This window comes from Neomonachus schauinslandi, chromosome 12, assembly GCF_002201575.2.
Source record: "Neomonachus schauinslandi chromosome 12, ASM220157v2, whole genome shotgun sequence".
NCBI lineage: Eukaryota > Metazoa > Chordata > Mammalia > Carnivora > Phocidae > Neomonachus > Neomonachus schauinslandi.
The window spans coordinates 63,725,404-63,744,456 of NC_058414.1; the positions used below are offsets into that span (position 1 = coordinate 63,725,404).

General features: G+C 38.0%; 1 protein-coding gene across 1 annotated transcript in view; it reads left to right on the forward strand.

The window, feature by feature from the left end:
• Positions 1-19,053, forward strand: part of NPSR1 (neuropeptide S receptor 1) — a 141,461-nt gene that overhangs the window by 95,814 nt on the left and 26,594 nt on the right. Inside the window, 2 exon segments of the mRNA XM_021699385.1 lie at positions 8,746-8,839; positions 14,869-15,070. Coding sequence (XP_021555060.1) covers positions 8,746-8,839; positions 14,869-15,070 — 296 coding nt within the window.

Sequence of the window (19,053 nt, forward strand, 5' to 3'; positions counted from 1 at the left end):
ACCATCACATTGGGCATTAGAATTCCAACATGTGAATTTTGGTGGGATACAAACATTAAGAGCATATATAGCACTGTCTAAACAATCTCCAGGAAATTTGTCAATTCTTTTTTTTTTTTTTTTTTTTTTGCCTTTTCCCCCCATCAAACTAACACAACACTGGCTACTGTTCTTTTTGAAAAACATTGACAGATTGTTAGAAAATAGGTATTGTCTCTGGTTGTTTTAACTTGTATTTCTTGTATTACCACCTAAATTGGACTTTTAAAAATATCTACTGGCATTTGAATTTCTTCTTCTTTAAATTGCCTATTATCCTTTTTCAATTTTTTTTTATATCTGGGATACTTGTTTTTTCTCAGTTATTGTTAATATCTATTTTTAGATTAAAGACATTTACACTTTGCCTGTTGAATATGCTTTGATGTAAAAATTATAAATGCAAATATATATACATATATATAAAATATATGGTGTAAAATATTACATATGTACCATATATATATATATAGTATTATTAATACCTCATATATGTACATAATATGGATTAAGGCACATCAACTAAGTATAGAAAGAATGAACTGTTTTATAACTGGTGTTAGGATTGATGTGCTGTTTCTGAGCTCTTAAAATTATTTTCCATTAATATATTTCCATTCTTATGCCCATACCCCAGGTCTAAATTATTGCAGTTTTATAGATGCACGGTGCAATTTTGGAAAACCTTCTCCTACAAGATTCCATTTGTTAGTAGATTTTTATAGAATCTTTGCATCTATATTCAATCTATGATTTTCATTTGTTCTATCATTTTCAGACCTTGAAAATGGAGTGACTCCATCTTCAGAAAATGGGTAGAGAATAGTTAAAATTAAAAATCTTTTGTGATCTGAACATAATCTTGAAAGTTTAGTCTATGTGAAAGAGCCCTGATTACTATCTGGAACTGGTATTTTCTCAGGGGTAATTTTTTAAAACTTATTTTAATTTCTTATTAAAAATATTGCTTCCTTTTAGATAAACATTATCAATTACTTATTCTAGTAATTGCTGAGAAATAAATTATGCCAGTACTTAGTGTTAGAAGCGGGGATATGGTTGAAATAAATAGCTATCAGTTGAAGTAAACTAAACTATCAATCAAACTGACCTAATTGGCATTTATACAACACTTCATCCAACAAAGCAGAACACTTATTCTTATCAAATTCACAGAGAACATTCACCAAGAGAAATTACATACTGGACCATAAAACACACCTTAACAATGTAAAAGAGTAGAAATAGCACAAATTATGCTCTCAGACCAAACTAGAATTAAACTAAAAATGTATAACAGAAGGCTAGCTGGCCAATCTCAGTGTTTTTGGAGATTAAACAACACATTTCTAAGTAACAGGTGGGACAAAGAAAAAAATGAAAAAATAATTTATCATAATTTGTAGGACATTAAAAACAGTGCTTTTGAAGAAACATAGCATTTAAATTCTTGTATTAGAAAATAAAAAAGATTTAAAATTAATTAAAAATAATTATTAAATTAATTTAAATTTAAAAATTATTAAAAATAAATTTAATTAATTAAAATTAATAATCTAACCTTCCACCTTAGGAAACTAGAGAAAGCAGACCAATGTAAACCTAAAGCAAGCAGGATGTCTTAAATGATAAAAATTAGAACAAATCACTAAAATGAAAACAGTAATTCATTAGTGAAAATCAATGAAACTGTAAACTGGTTCTTCAAAGAGATAATAAAACTGATAAACTTCTTGACAGGCTAAACAAGAAAAGAAGAAGGATGACACAAATTACTAATATCAAAAATGAAAGAGGGGTCATTACTACTGATCCCATGGATATTAAATGAATAATAAAGGGATATTATGAACTATATTCCTACAAGTTTGATAACTTACTTGAAATGAACCAAATCCTTGAAAGACACAATCTGACAAAACTCACACAAGGAAAAATAGATGATCTGAATAGACCTATATCTATTAAACAGATTGAATTAATAATTCATAATCTAAGAAAGAAAGCACCAGGCCCAGATGGGTTTACTGGTGAATTCTACCAAATATTTAAGAAGAAATTATACTAGTAAGTTTCTTTTTTTTCAGATTTTACTTATTTATGAGAGAGAGAGTGAGAGAGCACATGAATGGGGGGGAGGAGGGGCAAAGAGAGAGAGAGAGAAACAGACTCCCTGCTGAGCAGAAAGCCTGATGTGGGGCTTGATCCTAGGAACTCAGGATCATGACCTGAGCCAAAGGAAGATGCATAACCTACTGTGGCACCCAGATGCCCCTACTAATAAGTTTCTAATTTTTCTAAAACATAGAAGCAAAGGGAACATTTCCTAAGTCATTCTGTGTGTCCAACATTATCCTAACACCAAAACCAGACAAAGGCATTACAGGAAAGGAAAACTATAGACCAATATCTCTCATGAACATAGATCCAAAAATTATCAACAAATATTAGTAAATTGAACCAAAATACTTATTAAAAAAATTACATACCATGACCAAGTGGAATTCATTCCAGGTATGCAAGGCTGATTCAACATTCAAAAATCAAAGTAATCCATTAAATCAAAAATGTAAAGAAGAAAATTTATATGATCATTTCAATAGATACAGAAAAAGCATTTGATAAAATCCAATATCCATTTATGTTAAAAAGTCTCAGTAAACTTTTCATAAAGGGAAATTTCCCCAACTTGGTAAAGAACATCTACAAAAAGCTCTCGCTAACCTCATACTTAATGGTGAGAGACTGAATGCTTCTTTCCTAAGATTGGGAACAAGGCAAGGATATTCCCTCTCACTACTCTTATTCAGCATCATACTGGAAGTCCCAACTAACTCAGCAGGACAAAACAAGGAAATAAAATGTATACAGATTGGGAAAGATGAAATATCTTTGTTCACAGATGACAAGCTTATCTATGTAGACAATCAGAAAGAATAGACAGAAAAACCAAAACAAAACAAAACACAGAAAATCTGTGGGCTTATTAAGTGAAAATAAAAATAATGAGGTTGAAGAATACAATTGTGCTTTTATATTCTAGCAATGAACAATTTGAATTTAAAATTAAAAATGCAATAACCATTTATGTTAGCATGAAAAATATGAAAGACTTAGGTATAAACCTAGCAAAATACGTGCAAGATCAGTATGAAGAAAACTTCATTGAAAGAAATCAAAGAATATCTAAATAAATAGATAGATATTCTATGTTCACAGATAGGAAGATGCACTATTGTTAAAATGTCAATTCTGCTCAAAGCAACTTATAAATTCAAAGCAATCCCAATCAAAATCCCACCAAGTTATTTTATAGATATAGACAAACTCTAAAGTTTATGTGGACAGGCAAAAAACACAGAACTGCCAATACAATACTGAAGAAGAACACAGTTGGAAGAGTGATATCTGATTTCCAGACTTACTATAAAGCTACAGCTGAATCAAGACAGCATATTGGCAAAAGAATCAACAAATAGATCAGTGGAACTGAATAGAGACCCAGAAAGAAATGCACACTAAAAGTCAACTGATCTTTGACAAAGGAGCAAAGATAATTCAATGGAGAAAAGATAGCCTCTCCAAGAAATACTGCTGGAGTCATTGATATCCACATAAAGTAATAATAATGATGATCTGACTCACACCTTTCACAAAAACTAACTCAGTATGGATCATAGGCTTGAATGAAATATACATACCTATAAAACTACTAGAAGATAACATAGGAGAGAATCAGGGACTTTGGGTTTCTCAATGACTTTTTAGATATAACATCAAAAGCACAATCCATGAAAGAAAAAAATGAAAAGTTGGACTTTATGAAAATGTAAAACTTCTCTGCATAAGACACTGTTAAGAGACAGAAAAGACAAGGCACAGAATGGGAAAAAATATTTGTAAAACACATACCTGATAAAAGATTTTTATCCAAAATATGCAAGGATCTCTTAAAATTCAACCCACTTAAAAATGAGCAAAAGATCTGAACAGACACTTTTCCAAAGAAGATAGAAAGATAACAAACAAGCATATGAAAAGAAGCTCACCATTATATGGCATTAGGGAATTGCAAATTAGAACAACAATGAGATAGCACTAACATACCTATTAGAATGACTACAATCCAAAAAACTGATGATGCGAAATGCTAATGCTGTTTGTAGGAGTGCAAAATGGTACAGCCATTTTGGAAGATATTTTGGCAGTTTCTTATAAAATTGAACATACTCTTATCATACAATATAGCAATTATGCTCCTAGGTATATAACCAATTGAGCTGACAACTTACATTTACACAAAAACTTGCACAAGAATGTTTATAGTGATTTTATTCAGAATTGTCAAAAATTAGAAGCAGGATGTTCCTCAAAATCTGAATGGATTAAAAAAAAAAAAGAACTTTGGTACTTCCATGTCATGGAATATTATTCAGCAATAAAACAACATTAGCTATGTAGCCAGGAAAAGTCACAGAGGAATCTTACATGCATTTTGCTAAGTTAAAGAAGTCAGTCTGAAAAGGCTACATGAGTAAGATTACAACTATATGACGTTCTGGAAAAGGGAAACGATGAAGACAGTAAAAAGATCAGTGGTTGCTAGGGATTTGGAAGGATTGAATAGGTAAAGCACAGAGGATTTTTAGAATAGTGAAATTTTTCTGTATGAATGGTGGATACATGACATTATGCATTTGTCAAAAACCCATAGAATTATACAACACAAAGTAAAGCTTCGTGTAAAACTTTAGTAATAATGTATTGATATTGGTTCATCAGTTTTAACCAATGAACCACACTAAACAAGGATGTTAATAAGAGCGAAAAGTGGGGGATAGGGGGTGGGACCTCTCTGTACTATCTGCTCTATTTCTTCTCTAAATCTAAAATGTTCTAAAAAATAAAGTATATTAATTTTTAAAGTCAATCCGGGGATCCTCCTTTACATGGATCCAATCTGGTATTTTTCTAAATAAAAATTTCCTAAGTTTGCTGCATTCAAGTCTCACTTCTCTGCAAGATTTTCCTTAGTTTTATATTTCCTAGGTCATTTTTGTCAGAATTGAGGGGTGGGGTAGTGAGAATTCAGACATATGTCCTCAAGCTGCCATCTGTTCTCCAAATGGTACCCCATATGTTGTTGATGTGTAGAATTTTCATTGTTGACATTTATGAATTGACTATAATTGTACTTTGATTTCCTTCTTGACTCAAGTTAATTACAAGGGTGTTTAAATTTCCAAGTGGTATTTTAAAAAAATAACATGATACTAATTTCAGCTTTTATTGCTTGTTGTTTTAAATATGCAAATTATATAAGTTGTATAATTTTTGGAATCTATTGAGGGATTTTTTTTTTCTTGGTAGTTTAGTTTAGAACCAGTTTTGAAATGTTGCCTAGATATTTTACAATAATGTGTATTATTTTAAAGTGTGTTTAATTAATTCTATGTATTATTGTGTTTTATCCTTTGTAAATCTTTGAACACTTTAGTTATACATATTTAATATTATGTTGCTTGTCACAGATAAGTTTATTAATATTCCATCACCATTTTGTATTACATATATTTTTTAAGATTTTATTTATTTATCTGACAGAGAGAGACACAGCGAGGGAGGGAACACAAGCAGGGGGAGGGGGAGAGGGAGAAGCAGGCTCCCCGCAGAGCAGGGAGCCAGATGGGGGCTCCGCCCCAGGACACTGGGACCATGACCTGAGCCGAAGGCAGACGCTTAACTACTGAGCCACCCAGGCGCCCCTGTATTGTATTTTTCATCAATAAAAAGAATCCCTTTGTCTCATGTAGTGCAATTTGCTTTGAATTTACTTTATCTAGTAGTAATATTGTAATAGTTGCCTTCATTTGGTGTTAGTTGTTCAGTGTGTCCTTGGCCATCACTCTATTTTTAAACTTTGATAATCATTTGGTTTTAGAGGTTTGTTTTCAACACAGTATGCAGTTAGACTTGGGGAAGGGTTTTGTACATAGTCTTTGTTTTAGTCAAGGAGCTTAAGCCATTTATATTTATTGAGACAAATAGTGTTTGGTGTTATTTAAGTCACCTCGTTTTAATCTTTTTGGTTAATTTTTTTCCTATTTACATGTTTTTTCCTTTTTATTTGGTTATTAATTGTGGTAGACTGAAAATGCCCCCCCCAAATCCAAATCCTAATCCCTGAAATTTATGTATATTACCTTATATGGCAAAAAGGGACTTTACAGATGTAATTAAGTTAAAGATCTTGAAATGGGGAGATTATTAGATAATATCTTAATAAGTCTAAATGTAATCATATGCATCCTTTATAAAAGGGAGGCAGAGGGAGATTTGACAGACAGAAGAGGCATTGTAACCATAGACCTAAAATGGGATGGGTGTGACCACAAATCAAAAAATGCTGGCAGTCACCTGAAGCTGAAAGAGGAAAGGGAAGGAATCCCCCGCTAGAGCCTGTGGAGGGAGGGTGGTCTTGCCAACACCTTGATTTTGACCTAGTATAACTGATTTTGGACTTCTGGTCTCTAGAAATGTAAGAGAATAAATTTATGTTGGTTTAAACCACAAAGTTTGTTACAATTACCATAAGAAGCTAATAAATTATTTTTTCTCCATTTTTATTTCACTATCATAGCTTATCTTAATTTTTAAATTTAATATGTCTCTATCAAAGTAAAAAACAAAAGAAATGCCTAAAATGTCCAAATGGAAATATATGACATGAATTCTTTCCTTATACTCTCTCCTCTCACTCAACTCCCCAGATTTTTCCCTGGAATGTTTCCTAACTATAATCATAGTTATTTTGTATACATGTTGTGGGGTTTTTTGGACTCATTGCTTATCATAGCTGTTATTATTCAATCCTGTCCCTCTTCTAGAGTTCTTAATTTTGAAACAACGCACAATCAGCAGAAATATTTCCTCACCGAAGATTTTCAGGAGATTATGTGATGTTACGCTTTCTTCTTTCTTATACATCTAAGAAAATCATTCTGTGCCTTGGCACAGAAGTGATATTTACAAAATTCTTGGATCATAATTTTTCTTTCAAAACTCTGAACATGTTTTTATGCTGTTTTCTGGCATTTTATTTTTGTAAAAAAGAGGCATGACAATTTGAAATGCATTTCTTTTATGTAACCTTTAATTTTTTTTTACCCTGCCTAGATGTTTGAAGACCCTTGAAATTAACTACTCTTTTTGACTGTGTCTCAAAATACATCTCTTTTTGTTAATGTTGCTTGCTCTTCCAGGCACTCTTTTTTGTACTTTCCTCTTGCTCCAAATTCCGAACTTGTGTTGGCCACCTCACTCAACACAGCAAAAGATGGCTGAGATTCTTGTGACCTTCTTACCATGACATTCCATCCCACAGAGTTCTGCCCTTGGGAGCTTTCTTTCCCATCCTCCTCGAATGCCACCTCCTGAGCTGTGTGTGGCCAGTTGTAGTAATTCTGAATTCTTGGATCACCCATAGAAATCCCAGTTTTCTCTAAGAAGACAGTTTTCTAATTTTTTTTAGTTAAACTTGGACATCATTCTTCTCGCCATCCATATAGCACCTTTTTAGCAAGAGGAGAATCTCTTCTTATATCCCTCAGGAGAACCTTCAATCTCTAATCAGCCCTCAGAAACCACTTCCCTATGGCACCTTCTACAATGTTAGTGCTGGGATGCATTTGTGTAGTGTTCTGGAAATAAAAATAATAAAGAACAACAATATAGTTGATTATTATTTGTCTGAGTGAGGGAAAGAACAATAAGGTATAAATTCAGACAAAATTATTACCAAAGTCATGGTATTTCTCTTTCATTTTAGAAGAGATTCAGACACTCACCCTTAGACTTTGGTGTTTGATTTACTCTTCCTGGCTCTGGAACTGGCCCAAAGGTTACAAAACAGAGATACGTCTGGACTCTTGGTAGAAATGAGGCTCAACATTACCCCAAAATTTTCCACCTTATTCATCCTTTCAGAGATATTTCACTTAATTACATTTTGATTATGCTCTTCACATAAGAGATGTTAACCTCTTATATCCCAATTTCCTTCTTTGCAAACTCTACAAATAACACTATACTTAGGATAATTAAAGGGCCTGGGCAAGGTTAATAAGAGATGCGGTGGGAAGGAGGAAGAGGGGACCCAAGGACTGACCCTAATGAACAGCTCTGCTAGAGAAGTGGAGGAGGAAGTGAGCTCTGGGACTGTCAACGCAGATAGTGATAAATGATTTTAAACCACACATGGGCTCCTGGAAACCAGATGCCTTCCACTGTCTCTCAACTCACACTGATAAATGGCAAATGAAAGCTTCTTTCTAATTATTCTGGAATGTCAATTGTGGCAGGGAAAATTAGCTTAGCTTTAAAAGTCAATTACATACAAATGTACCATGCAGATGTCAAGAGAGAATGATCCTGAGATGTGGTATCCAAGAAGCCAAGTGAATGAGTGAAGAAGGGTGAGCTTAGAAGTATTCTCACTGGTCACCACTAGCGATGACAAGTCCAATTCCAAGAACAACAATCTGCTTCTAGACATAAGGAGTCAGTCATTTCTCTCCCTAGCCCAAACTTCATCCCTCCCTAGGTTCAGTGCATAGGTTTCTAAATAGCACAAAACATTCTTCTTTCTATGATACGCATTCCTTCATTTCTATGAAGTCATGCACCTCCTCTTGTTTCTGTCTTCAGGTTGTGCTTCTCTATGCTTCTACCTATGTGCTGGTGTCCCTCAGCATAGACAGATACCAGACCATTGTCTACCCTATGACATTCCTGCAAGGAGGTGAGATGGCCTCACCAATGGCTATCCTGTAAGAAATCATCCTTGGGTGAGGGTAAGATTGTTTTCACTAATATTATCCTCTTAATAATGGTTTTCTTCCTCCCGCTCTCTTCTTCTCTACTTTTTTTCTACTTCGTGGGTCTGATTGTCCAAAAAGATGTAGAAAGAGAAGCAGGATGCCTAGGAAAATGTGGATGGTACCATGGATGGTCAAGAGCTCCTAGGGAAGGCAGTTTGCTGGACCCACTCTGTGGCCATTTACTTTGACCCTAATGCCTCTGGTTTTTTCCTTTAGAGCAGTGTTGACACATTGTACCTCTCTCAAGAAATGAATACTCCCACTTCAACTTGCTCATTTTCCAGAAACAAGCACCTTGCCTTCCTTACTTCCAAACCATAGAGATAATTGGAAAGATGTTTTTAACTGACATGAATACTGGAAAGTAGGAAAATTCTCCTTGATCCAGTGATAATGAGGAATCTCCAGAAGAAAGCAGATGGGTCAGAGGAAAGGCTGAAACCACACAGCTTACAATACCCACAGACGACACTACAGTAATATGGGTGAAGTGTTAAGAGTGCTTCCTAAATAGATCATGTAAAGGCCCAGAGCAAGAAGGACTCAAGGAAACCAGCAGTGTGATTTCTGGAGCACAAAGAAGAGTGTTCATCACTGCATGTTTACTTTCCCTCTGTCCTCCCCCTTCCCAGAGGGACAGCAAGGATAGAGGCCTCTTCCTCCTAGTAGTGGGAGTGCTGGATTTGAAGAGACAGGGTGGGGTCCTAGGAAGCAATGACTCCTTGGAGGGATGGTGGGTACCTAGTCACAGACTAATTGTCCATTACTCTGCCCATGCGCAAAGCCCACTTTCCTCCATGAACCCTGAAAGCAAGTAAGAACCCAATGTTTGGTGATCTGTACCACAGTCTCCCAAGGAGCCTGTGAAAACTTATAAAGTGAGGAACTAATATGAAATCTTGACTACAAAGATGGGGTGTAATCAAATATCATGGAAAATGGGACAAAAGCCAAACTGGAAAATAGATAACCCTTCAGCATACCATTCTGCGGCGTTTACAACTAAGAAAGCCAAATTAACAAGCAGAACTTTAGAATAAGTAGAATTAATGTCATCAGATACTATTGAATATATCAGAGAATATTGGCACAGATCCTTTGAATGGTAAGTTAACCACATCTAATTAAAATATAAAATGTGCAGTCCTTTGACCTTGAAATCCTATTTCTTGGTATCTTCTCTGGACAAACACCCACATGTATGCATGTATGCACATGTGTTCTTTATTGTAGCATTGCTTAGGATAGGAATTCCTTCATTGGAGGAATGTAGACATTTCAGTAGCTTAGATTTATTGATTGCATACTAGATGCCACTCATGATTATAAGTTCTTTAAGCATGCTAAGTATTTTAATTCTTACAACCTCTCTGTGAGATAGGTCCTATTATTATCTGAATCTTATAGTTTGGACAATTACAGTTCAGAGAGTTAAAGTAACTTGCCCAAGATCACTCAGCTAGTAGGTGCATGGCAAGATTTGAACCCAAGACGGTCTGGGTGTAGCTCAGGTATCTATGACTACTGCATATCCTGCCTCTCAATGGGGAGGTGGGATAGCCATGGACAGTAAAAAAAAGAAAACGTAATAAACAATTGCTTGCAGAGACATGCACCAACTAGTCCTCACTTCTGGGGATAGAATTTGGACTAGCCATAGTGATCACAGGGACTTACATACTAGAAGGTATACTGATGTGTTGTGCGCAATTAAAACTAGTTTAAAAATAGAATTTACACCTGTTTTATAGGCTTTTCCTAGGGTTGCTTTTGTTTGTTTGTTTTGGGGGGGGGGGTGTGTGTATGTGTGAAGTATGTGACCAGCACCAAGCTTTCTGGGCATTTCCATTGCCCCAGTGATTATGATAAAGAAGGGAGCAGGGAGTGGGATGAAGGGAAATGGGAGAGACATTTTATGATCTATACAAAAGTGTGATATACTTATTCATTCATCTATTTATTTATGCCCAGCAGGCCCCAGGAAGGATTGAATGGGGGCATACAAAAAAACGCATACAGCAGAGTGTTTCAAGGTGCAGAAATATGAGTGAAGGGAAATTAGGTATAAGGAAATGTGAGGGGTGTCCCCAGATATTTGCCAGAGGTGGAGGCTTAGGGAATCCATAGCCAAAAGGGAAACATGGTCAGTTACCCATCTCACCATATTCATTAGGTAAAAAAAAAATATATATATATATATATATATATATATATCAACTCTTTAGCTCATGGCAAATATGACTAGTTCTAGGAGACACTGAAATATTATGAACAAGGTCCTAAATTATAGAAAAGGCAGCAATGAATATTATAGTGTTCTTTTAAAGCTGTAAAGCAATTTATTTCCTCATTACAAAATTAATAGAGGTTCGGTGGAGGGCACTTGCAAAATAATCATCTCCAATAGCTTTGGGGAAAGATGAAAACTTGGAAGTAGACATTAGCCATTTTCCCTTCCTCTCTGCCCAATCCCACTGAAGTCATGGAGGAAACATAGAAATAAAGGAGACGTGCAGCCGGGTGGGAGCCAAGGAAAAAAGCTGTCCAAGTACCAGAACGTCACGGAATTCCCAGCACACAGGGAGCTGATTACGCGCGGAAGCCACGCCCCCCCCGGAAGGTGGCATGGCGGTGTAGGAGTTTGGGGGTGAGGTGGTAGGTGAGAACAGGGAACACTATGCTAGAGTCACTCGGTGCTACAGCTCATCGGAATCTAAGGGCAGCCGTGAGGGGCAGGGCTTAGGGTTCACGCAACTGAACAAAGAGGAGGCAGCAGAACGAGGTTCCCCACCAGGCAGCACAGCCTCTCTATGGAGAACTGAGCTGACAGAAGCCACGCGAAGTGACTCGTGGTCGAGCAGACACAGGGCGATGGAGACTAAACCAACGGAAGGGGGGGGTGGGGCACATCTTACTGCTTGTTTGCCGCTTTTTACTAACGTGGTAGTTTCCTCAGCCAGCAACTCTAGAGAAGCTGACATTTTAAGACTCGTTAGGATAAATAAATATGAGAATAATTAGGAAAACATCTATTCATAATGAAGAGAAGTACGTAGTTCCAGGTACTAAAGCATAATATAAAACTTTGATAATTTAGGCAATATGATACCGAAACCAGAATAATGTAGATAAAGCATACGGAATATCGAATCAGTTAGAAAAGAATGAATTAGTCAGTAGAGGGTGTTAGTATAGTTGTCTAGCCATTTACAAAATATTAAATCTGCCATACTGCCACCAAGTAAATTCCAGCTGGATTGAAAAAGTAAAAATTTTAAACTTGAAAGGGTGTGGGTATGGGTAAAAGTTTTTATTTTTGTGAGGGGAAGATCTTTCTGAGAATAACACCAAAAGCAAAATAAATGTAGTTTAAATTACATCAAAACTTTCAAACTCTTCATACAAATAATAAACGTTGTACACATACTTAAGCAAAATGACAAATAGAAAATATTTGTATACAACAGGCAAAGGGATAATATCCTTCTTCTAAAGAACTCTGGCAAAGAAATAAGAACGTACCAATTGAAAAAACGGGCAAAGAACAGGAGCAAGTTATTAAGAAACAAAGAAAAATGAACAGATGATATATAGAAATGTTCTTTTTGACCACTAATTGAAGAAGTGCAAGATTAGACATTTGGATATGAAATCTTATCAATGAAATAACAAGAGGAAGAGGAAGGATCCTCTCAGTGTTGGGAGAGCATAACGAAATAGGCTTGTCTGTACACTTCCGGTGGGAGCCATAAGCTGTAGACACTTTTGGAAGACATTTAATAATATTTGCCAAAATCTGTTTCTCAGAGTTTATCCTAAGGCAACAGCACTGTAAAGAGATACACATAAATTATTTGTAATAACTGGAAACAATTTAAATAATAATAGGCTATTGATAAAATTAGAATTTAGTGTAACCATGGAAAAATATTTTCTATCAGTGCTTTTTAAATTACACTTCACACACTGGCCCTGGAGGACTCATTCTGTAGACCTGCTCCAGGACAGGTCTGGAAGCCTCTGGCTGTCACCCAGCCTCAACCTGAGCTACCCTGGCATTCTGCACTGGGCTCAAAGTACAATTATACTTGATGAAAGCCTCTTACCGCCTGAAAAAGTCTGAATGCTGCTTGCATAGACGCAGACATGAAAAGGTGTCATAAAATTTTTTGACAAAGACTTTCTTGACATAAAAAGACAGTCGTAAAAATTTTTTCCAGGGAAAAAATAAGGTTGAAAACCAGCATGTATATTATGTTCTTTTTTTTTAAAGATTTTATTTATTTATTTGACAGAGATAGACACAACGAGAGAGGGAACACAAGCAGGGGGAGGGGGAGAGGGAGAAGCAGGCTCTCTCCTGAGCAGGGAGCACGATGCAGGGCTCGATCCCAGGACCCTGGGATCATGACCTGAGCCGAAGGCAGACACCTAAGGACTGAGCCACCCAGGTGCCCCTATTACGTTCTTATTTTTTTATGTGTAATCTATGTATTACATACGGATGTATTATCAAAATTTGGGCTGGCTATTTCTGGGTGGTGCCATCATGGACTCTTTTTCCTTCTTTTTGTTTATATTTCTGTAATTATCATGTGTAACTTTCATTATCAAAAACAAAGAAGGTATATATGATGCATGAAAGAGGGCTAAGACAGAAGTACAGAACTGGACAAGAGCAAATGGAAGAGGAAGTCTTCCTTTCTACGGGTGGGGGACACAGGCCACTTTGGAGATAACAGGAGACCACCCACCTAATACTGAAACTGCACTTCATCTGTTCCATCCCTGAATGTTGAGCCCTGAGCAGTCACTCTTCATGACAGGCGGGCTCAGTTGGCCAAAGGGCCAACAGTCTTGTCACCGCTGTGTTTGCGGGCCACACACCTGTTGCAGAGGCACCTGAGACTGGGGATTTCTCCCAGTGCAGCCCAGCACCAGTATGAGAAAAGTAATTCCAAGCATCTGCCCTGGGTGCACATTGGGGAAACATTTTTAGTACCTTGGTAGAATGAATTCTTTTTTTTTTATATTTTTTTTTATTAACAATAAAATGTATATATAATGTATTGTTTGTTTCAGGCGTACATGTCTGTGATTCATCAGTCTTACACAATTCAGAGTGCTCACCATAGTATACAGCCTCCCCAATGTCCATCACCCAGTCACCCCATCCTTCCCATGCCCCTCCACTCCAGCAACCCTCACACAGTTTCATATTGTTTTAATCTGATTCTTTCCATGCCCATCTCTTTCAAAAGTGAATGCCTGTTAACCCATCCAGTGGAATCTGAGTGGAGCCCCGGAGTTGCAGATCACCCTTAAAAGTCCAGGCTCTAGGACCTACAGAGGGAGACAAAATTTGAATTTTAACCAGTGAAAGAAGGAGACCATGCATGAGCAGGATCTGTAGAAACCCAGTACGCATCTCATCGCTGTGGTCAAGAGGAAACATCCTCAGTTGCTCTCTAAATGCCAGACTGCTCTGTGTTTGTTTCCTCTCCCAAACACCCACGGCTTCTTTTCCACCCAAAACTTTCCTCTATTCCTTCAGGAAAAAACTCCCTTATATCCTCAACCACATGATGGTAGGTTCCCTCCACCTCCTGCCTCCTGAGATCCCTGGTTCTCTTAACATCTCAGAACTTCCTTCTGAGAACTTCAAGGCCTGGGGGTGGTATAGACATTTTCCTACTTCCCTGGACCCCTTCCAACCCATTTCTCCTCCGTTATTGCCTGTGCGCTGATCTGTTCCTTTGACGCTCATGCTATCAAACTAGATTACCTTCTACAATGTTCCCTCTCTGTCCGACCACATGGCCATGCCCCTAACCCACTGGAAAGGCAGACACCGTTCTCAGTCTCTCTCTCACCCTTCATACTGTCCCCATCTTGGGTGACTTTGATGTCTACATGGACAAATCATCCAATTTCTCTTTCCTTTGAGCAGAAAAGCAAGCCAAGGTCCTCATCATGATTGCCTGGAGCCTCTCTTTCCTTTTCTCCATTCCCACCCTGATCATATTTGGGAAAAGGAAACTCTCTAATGGTGAAGTGCAGTGCTGGGCGTTATGGCCTGATGACTCCTACTGGACCCCGTACATGACCATCGTGGCCTTCCTGGTGTACTTCATCCCCCTGACAATCATCAGGTAAGAGGCCAACAGGCCAGACTCACACAGAGGCTTTCCTGGTTCACCAACTCCTGCTCTCCTCCCCTACAAGGCCCCTCATTGTTCCTAGTGTCCTTAAGGCAAGTGGCCAGACCATAAGATTTCATCTAAAGCTACTATGTATTAAGCCCAACTTCTCCAAAGTAAAGTAAGGAGGAAGGAACTAATATTTTCTGAGCATGTATTATGGAGCAGGCATTGTGCTAAGTGGCTAACAATGATCCCATTAACCCCTTTACAACTCTATAAAATAACTACTCTTGTCCCCATTTTATGTATGGTAAAACTCAAGTCCAGAGAGGTTAGGTAACCTGCCCAACATCACATAGGATTTAAACACAGGTTTTTCTGAGTTCATAGCCTGTTCTTTCTCCTTTTGCATGTAGTCTTTCAAATAGAAGACATAGTACCAGTTTTAGATATCTTATATGATAATTGAAATGATAGGCAAACTTGAAGCAAAACTGAGCAAAAAAGGCAATACACACAAAAAAATATGCTAGAAAGTGCATGCAGTGAGGTCAGGTAATGGCAGGGAACACTTCTTGGAAGCAGCCATTGAAAGAGGGAAGAATTCAGGTAGGAGAAGGGAAAGGTGAGAAGGAAGCAGGTTTCTGGGTGACTGGGGGTCTGAGTAAGTGTGGCAACAGGGAAAGGACAGGCAGGCCATGCCAGTGGGAGAGGGAAGAAGTTGGCAATAAGCTCTTTCTGGTGGGGTGAGCCTTGATTATAAAGGGCCTTAACAACCAAGCCATAGGATGCTCCCTTTGTCCTGCAGCCAGTGGTGGACACAGATGGTCTTTCAGCAGGAAGACCACAACTGCCCGGAAAGGCAGGGTCTCGCTTGTCATGCGGCAGGATCTCCTCTGACAGCATGGCTCCGCCTGGGTGGATGGGGTGGGGGGTTGAGGGAGATACTGGCGTGTTGAGTGTTTGCATGGCCAGGCTAATCCTGCCCCTTCTGAGTGTCCTCAAGCCGGCCATGGTGTGTCCCATAATTTGTCCTGGATGAAGGAACATCAGCCTTTGGTTTCAGATAGTATAAATAATGCTGTGATAAAAATCCTTGTGTTTAAATTTATTCATGAGTCTCTGATTATTCCTTCAGAACTCATTCTACTGGAATTGCTAGATCAAAAATGATGCTCATTTTAAAATTTTGATGCATATTCATAAACTGCCCTACAGAAAAGGTGTATTCCTGCCAACAGCAAAAAAAGAGCTCTGAGTTTTCTTCCCCGGACCCAATGGAAGGTGGTATCATTTCTTTATGAAATCTTTGCCAAACATAGAGGTTTCAAAAAAGTATCTCATTGTTTTCATGCTCATTTCTTTAATTATGTGTTAAGTGTATTAAATCCGTTTCAAGTATTTTTCTGACATTATGGGACTCCTGTGTTCTTGCTCTGTGTTCATCTTTAGTCTCAAAAAATACCACAGCTGGAAAAATGTTATCCATCGCATAGGCCAGCCCCTGAATTTTTCACAAAAGTAGGCTTAGAGCTAAAAGGGGCAAAATGACTTGCTCTCCATCAGAGGTCGAGCTGGGCAGGAGAGGGATCCCATAGCCAGCCCAGCAGCCTTGCTGAGACTGGAGATTGTCAGTCCTCTCTGCTGAGTTGACAAATTGATGTCTACTTTATTTCCACGTACCGCCTCCTCTCCTCCAAGCTGAATTTGGGAGGAATCCTGGAGGAAAGATGAAGGTTATTTAGACAAGCACTCACAGGTAAGTCATAGCATCGTTGGAAGGGGCACGTGGAGGAGGAGGGTGGCTAGTCGCAGGGGTGAGCCTTTGGGGGGAAGCAGCTCCTGCCGTCCATCACAGGCAACTGACGCATCGATATCAGTGGGCAGCGTTTGTCCTTGTTCTCTCCTGATTGATTTCCCATCAGCTCATGAAATCAGTCCAAACCTCTGCTCAGCAGGGTGAAGGCAGTATGTCGACCCCATGGCTCCCAATGCGCTGTCTGGCCAGATCCGTCATGTGGCTCTTTCCCTGTCCGTAATCTTCCCCCATCAATTCAAGCTGTTCCTTCCCATCAGGACCTCTCAGACTTGCCTACAGCCCAGCTTGTGTGTTCTTGTAGTGCCCTTGGAAAAAGCCAAGTATAATATGACGATGAAAGGGATGATTTCAAAAGCTGCACTCAGCCTTCATCAAAGTACAGCCTCCTTAAATCCTGCCCGCAGTTCCTTGCTCCCAGCTGTGGTAGAATGAGGAAGATTCAGAGTGACCTCCCCCCCCCCCCCCCCGCCCCGACCTCGAGCTTCCCTGAAGCGTTTCCTATCTGTACAGTCATGACCTTCAGTCTTCTGTGGTCAGGCTCCTCCTGATGAAGAAAGAGCTCCTCTCTGGGGGATATGGCATCCTCCAGCCCTCTCAGCTCCTCCTCCCTCTTGACCTAAGACCAGGCCCAGATGGAATCTTGTGAAGAATTTGTTTTCCAGCTAGCTCCTGGGATAACTTGCTATAATTTTATATCTCTCAGAGTTAAAGTTCATCTTTTTTCTTTTCTTTCTTTTTTTTTTTTCTTAACCACATTTTGGACACTTGAAGTTGATTCTGTTGCTTATAGTTCTTTTAGGTAAAGTTAAACTCTTAATTCCAAGCTTAAGAAGACAAAAGAAACAACTCAAATTAGGTGTTCATTCACTTTATTAACTATGCCTCATGCCTCATTGTTCTTCAGGCATGATACACACCTACATATATATATATATCCTTACCAAACTGATAGGCAAAAAAAAATATATAGTTGTTTTAATTTGTATTTTTTTCATTACAGACGAGGTTGAAAAAATTTAAGATGTACATTATCATTTTTGTTTTTTAAATAAATTACTTATTCATATTCTTTCAAATTTATTCAAATTTCTCTCAATTTTATTTTCTCTCTTCTTTATTTTTAAAGATACTCTTTGTATAATAAACTTTTCCTGTTTCCATATGTTGAGGATATTTCCCTAGTTTGTCATTTGCCATTTGAATATGGTTTTATTTTGCTTTTAGTTAATAAGACTGGCATAAATGTGAAAAGGGGAGACTGCATGAATACCAAAAATCAGAAATGAGAAAGTCAAATTCTTTAAAAAGTTAAAAGAATCATAGGAAAGCACTATGCAAAACTTTATATAAATGCATGTGGAAATACGAATGAAATGTATGAGGCTTCTCTATAATACACAGACCTTTCACATTGTAATGTATTCACATCTACTCATGCTTTTCTTTTCTTTTTTTTTTTAAGATTTTATTTATTTATTTGACACAGAGAGAGAAACAGTGAGAGAGGGAACAAAAGCAGGGGAGAGTGTGAGAGGGAGAAACAGGTTCCCCTCCTAGCAGGGAGCCCAATGCGGGGCTCGATCCCAGGATGCAGGGCTTGATCCCAGGATGCAGGGCTGGATCCCAGGACTCTGGGATCATGACCTGAGCCAAAGGCAGACACTTAATGACTAAGCTACCCAGGCACCCCTACTCACGCTTTTCTTTACATTGCTGCCTTCCATTTCTTTCTTAGGAAATCGCCCCTTGCACATGCTTATTTCTACTTTGATTTAAGTTTTTATGATTTATTATTTTAGTTACTGGAAAATAATTTCAGTGTTGGGAGTACATTAAAAATGTCACTTTTTAAAAAAAGATTTATTTATTTGAGAGAGATGGAGAGAGCACAATTGGGAGGGGTAGAGGGAGAGAAAATCCCAAGCAGACTCTGCACCCCTAAAAATGTCACTTTATTTTTTTATTTTTAAAGATTTTATTTATTTATTTATTTGACACACAGAGAGAGAGAGAGAGATCACAAGCAGGAAGAGTGGCAGGCAAAGAGAGAGGGAGAAGCAGGCTCCCCACTGAGCAGGGAGCCCGATGCGGGGCTCGATCCCAGGACCCCGGGATCATGACCTGAGCCGAAGGCAGCCGCTTAACCGACTGAGCCACCCAGGCGCCCCGAAAA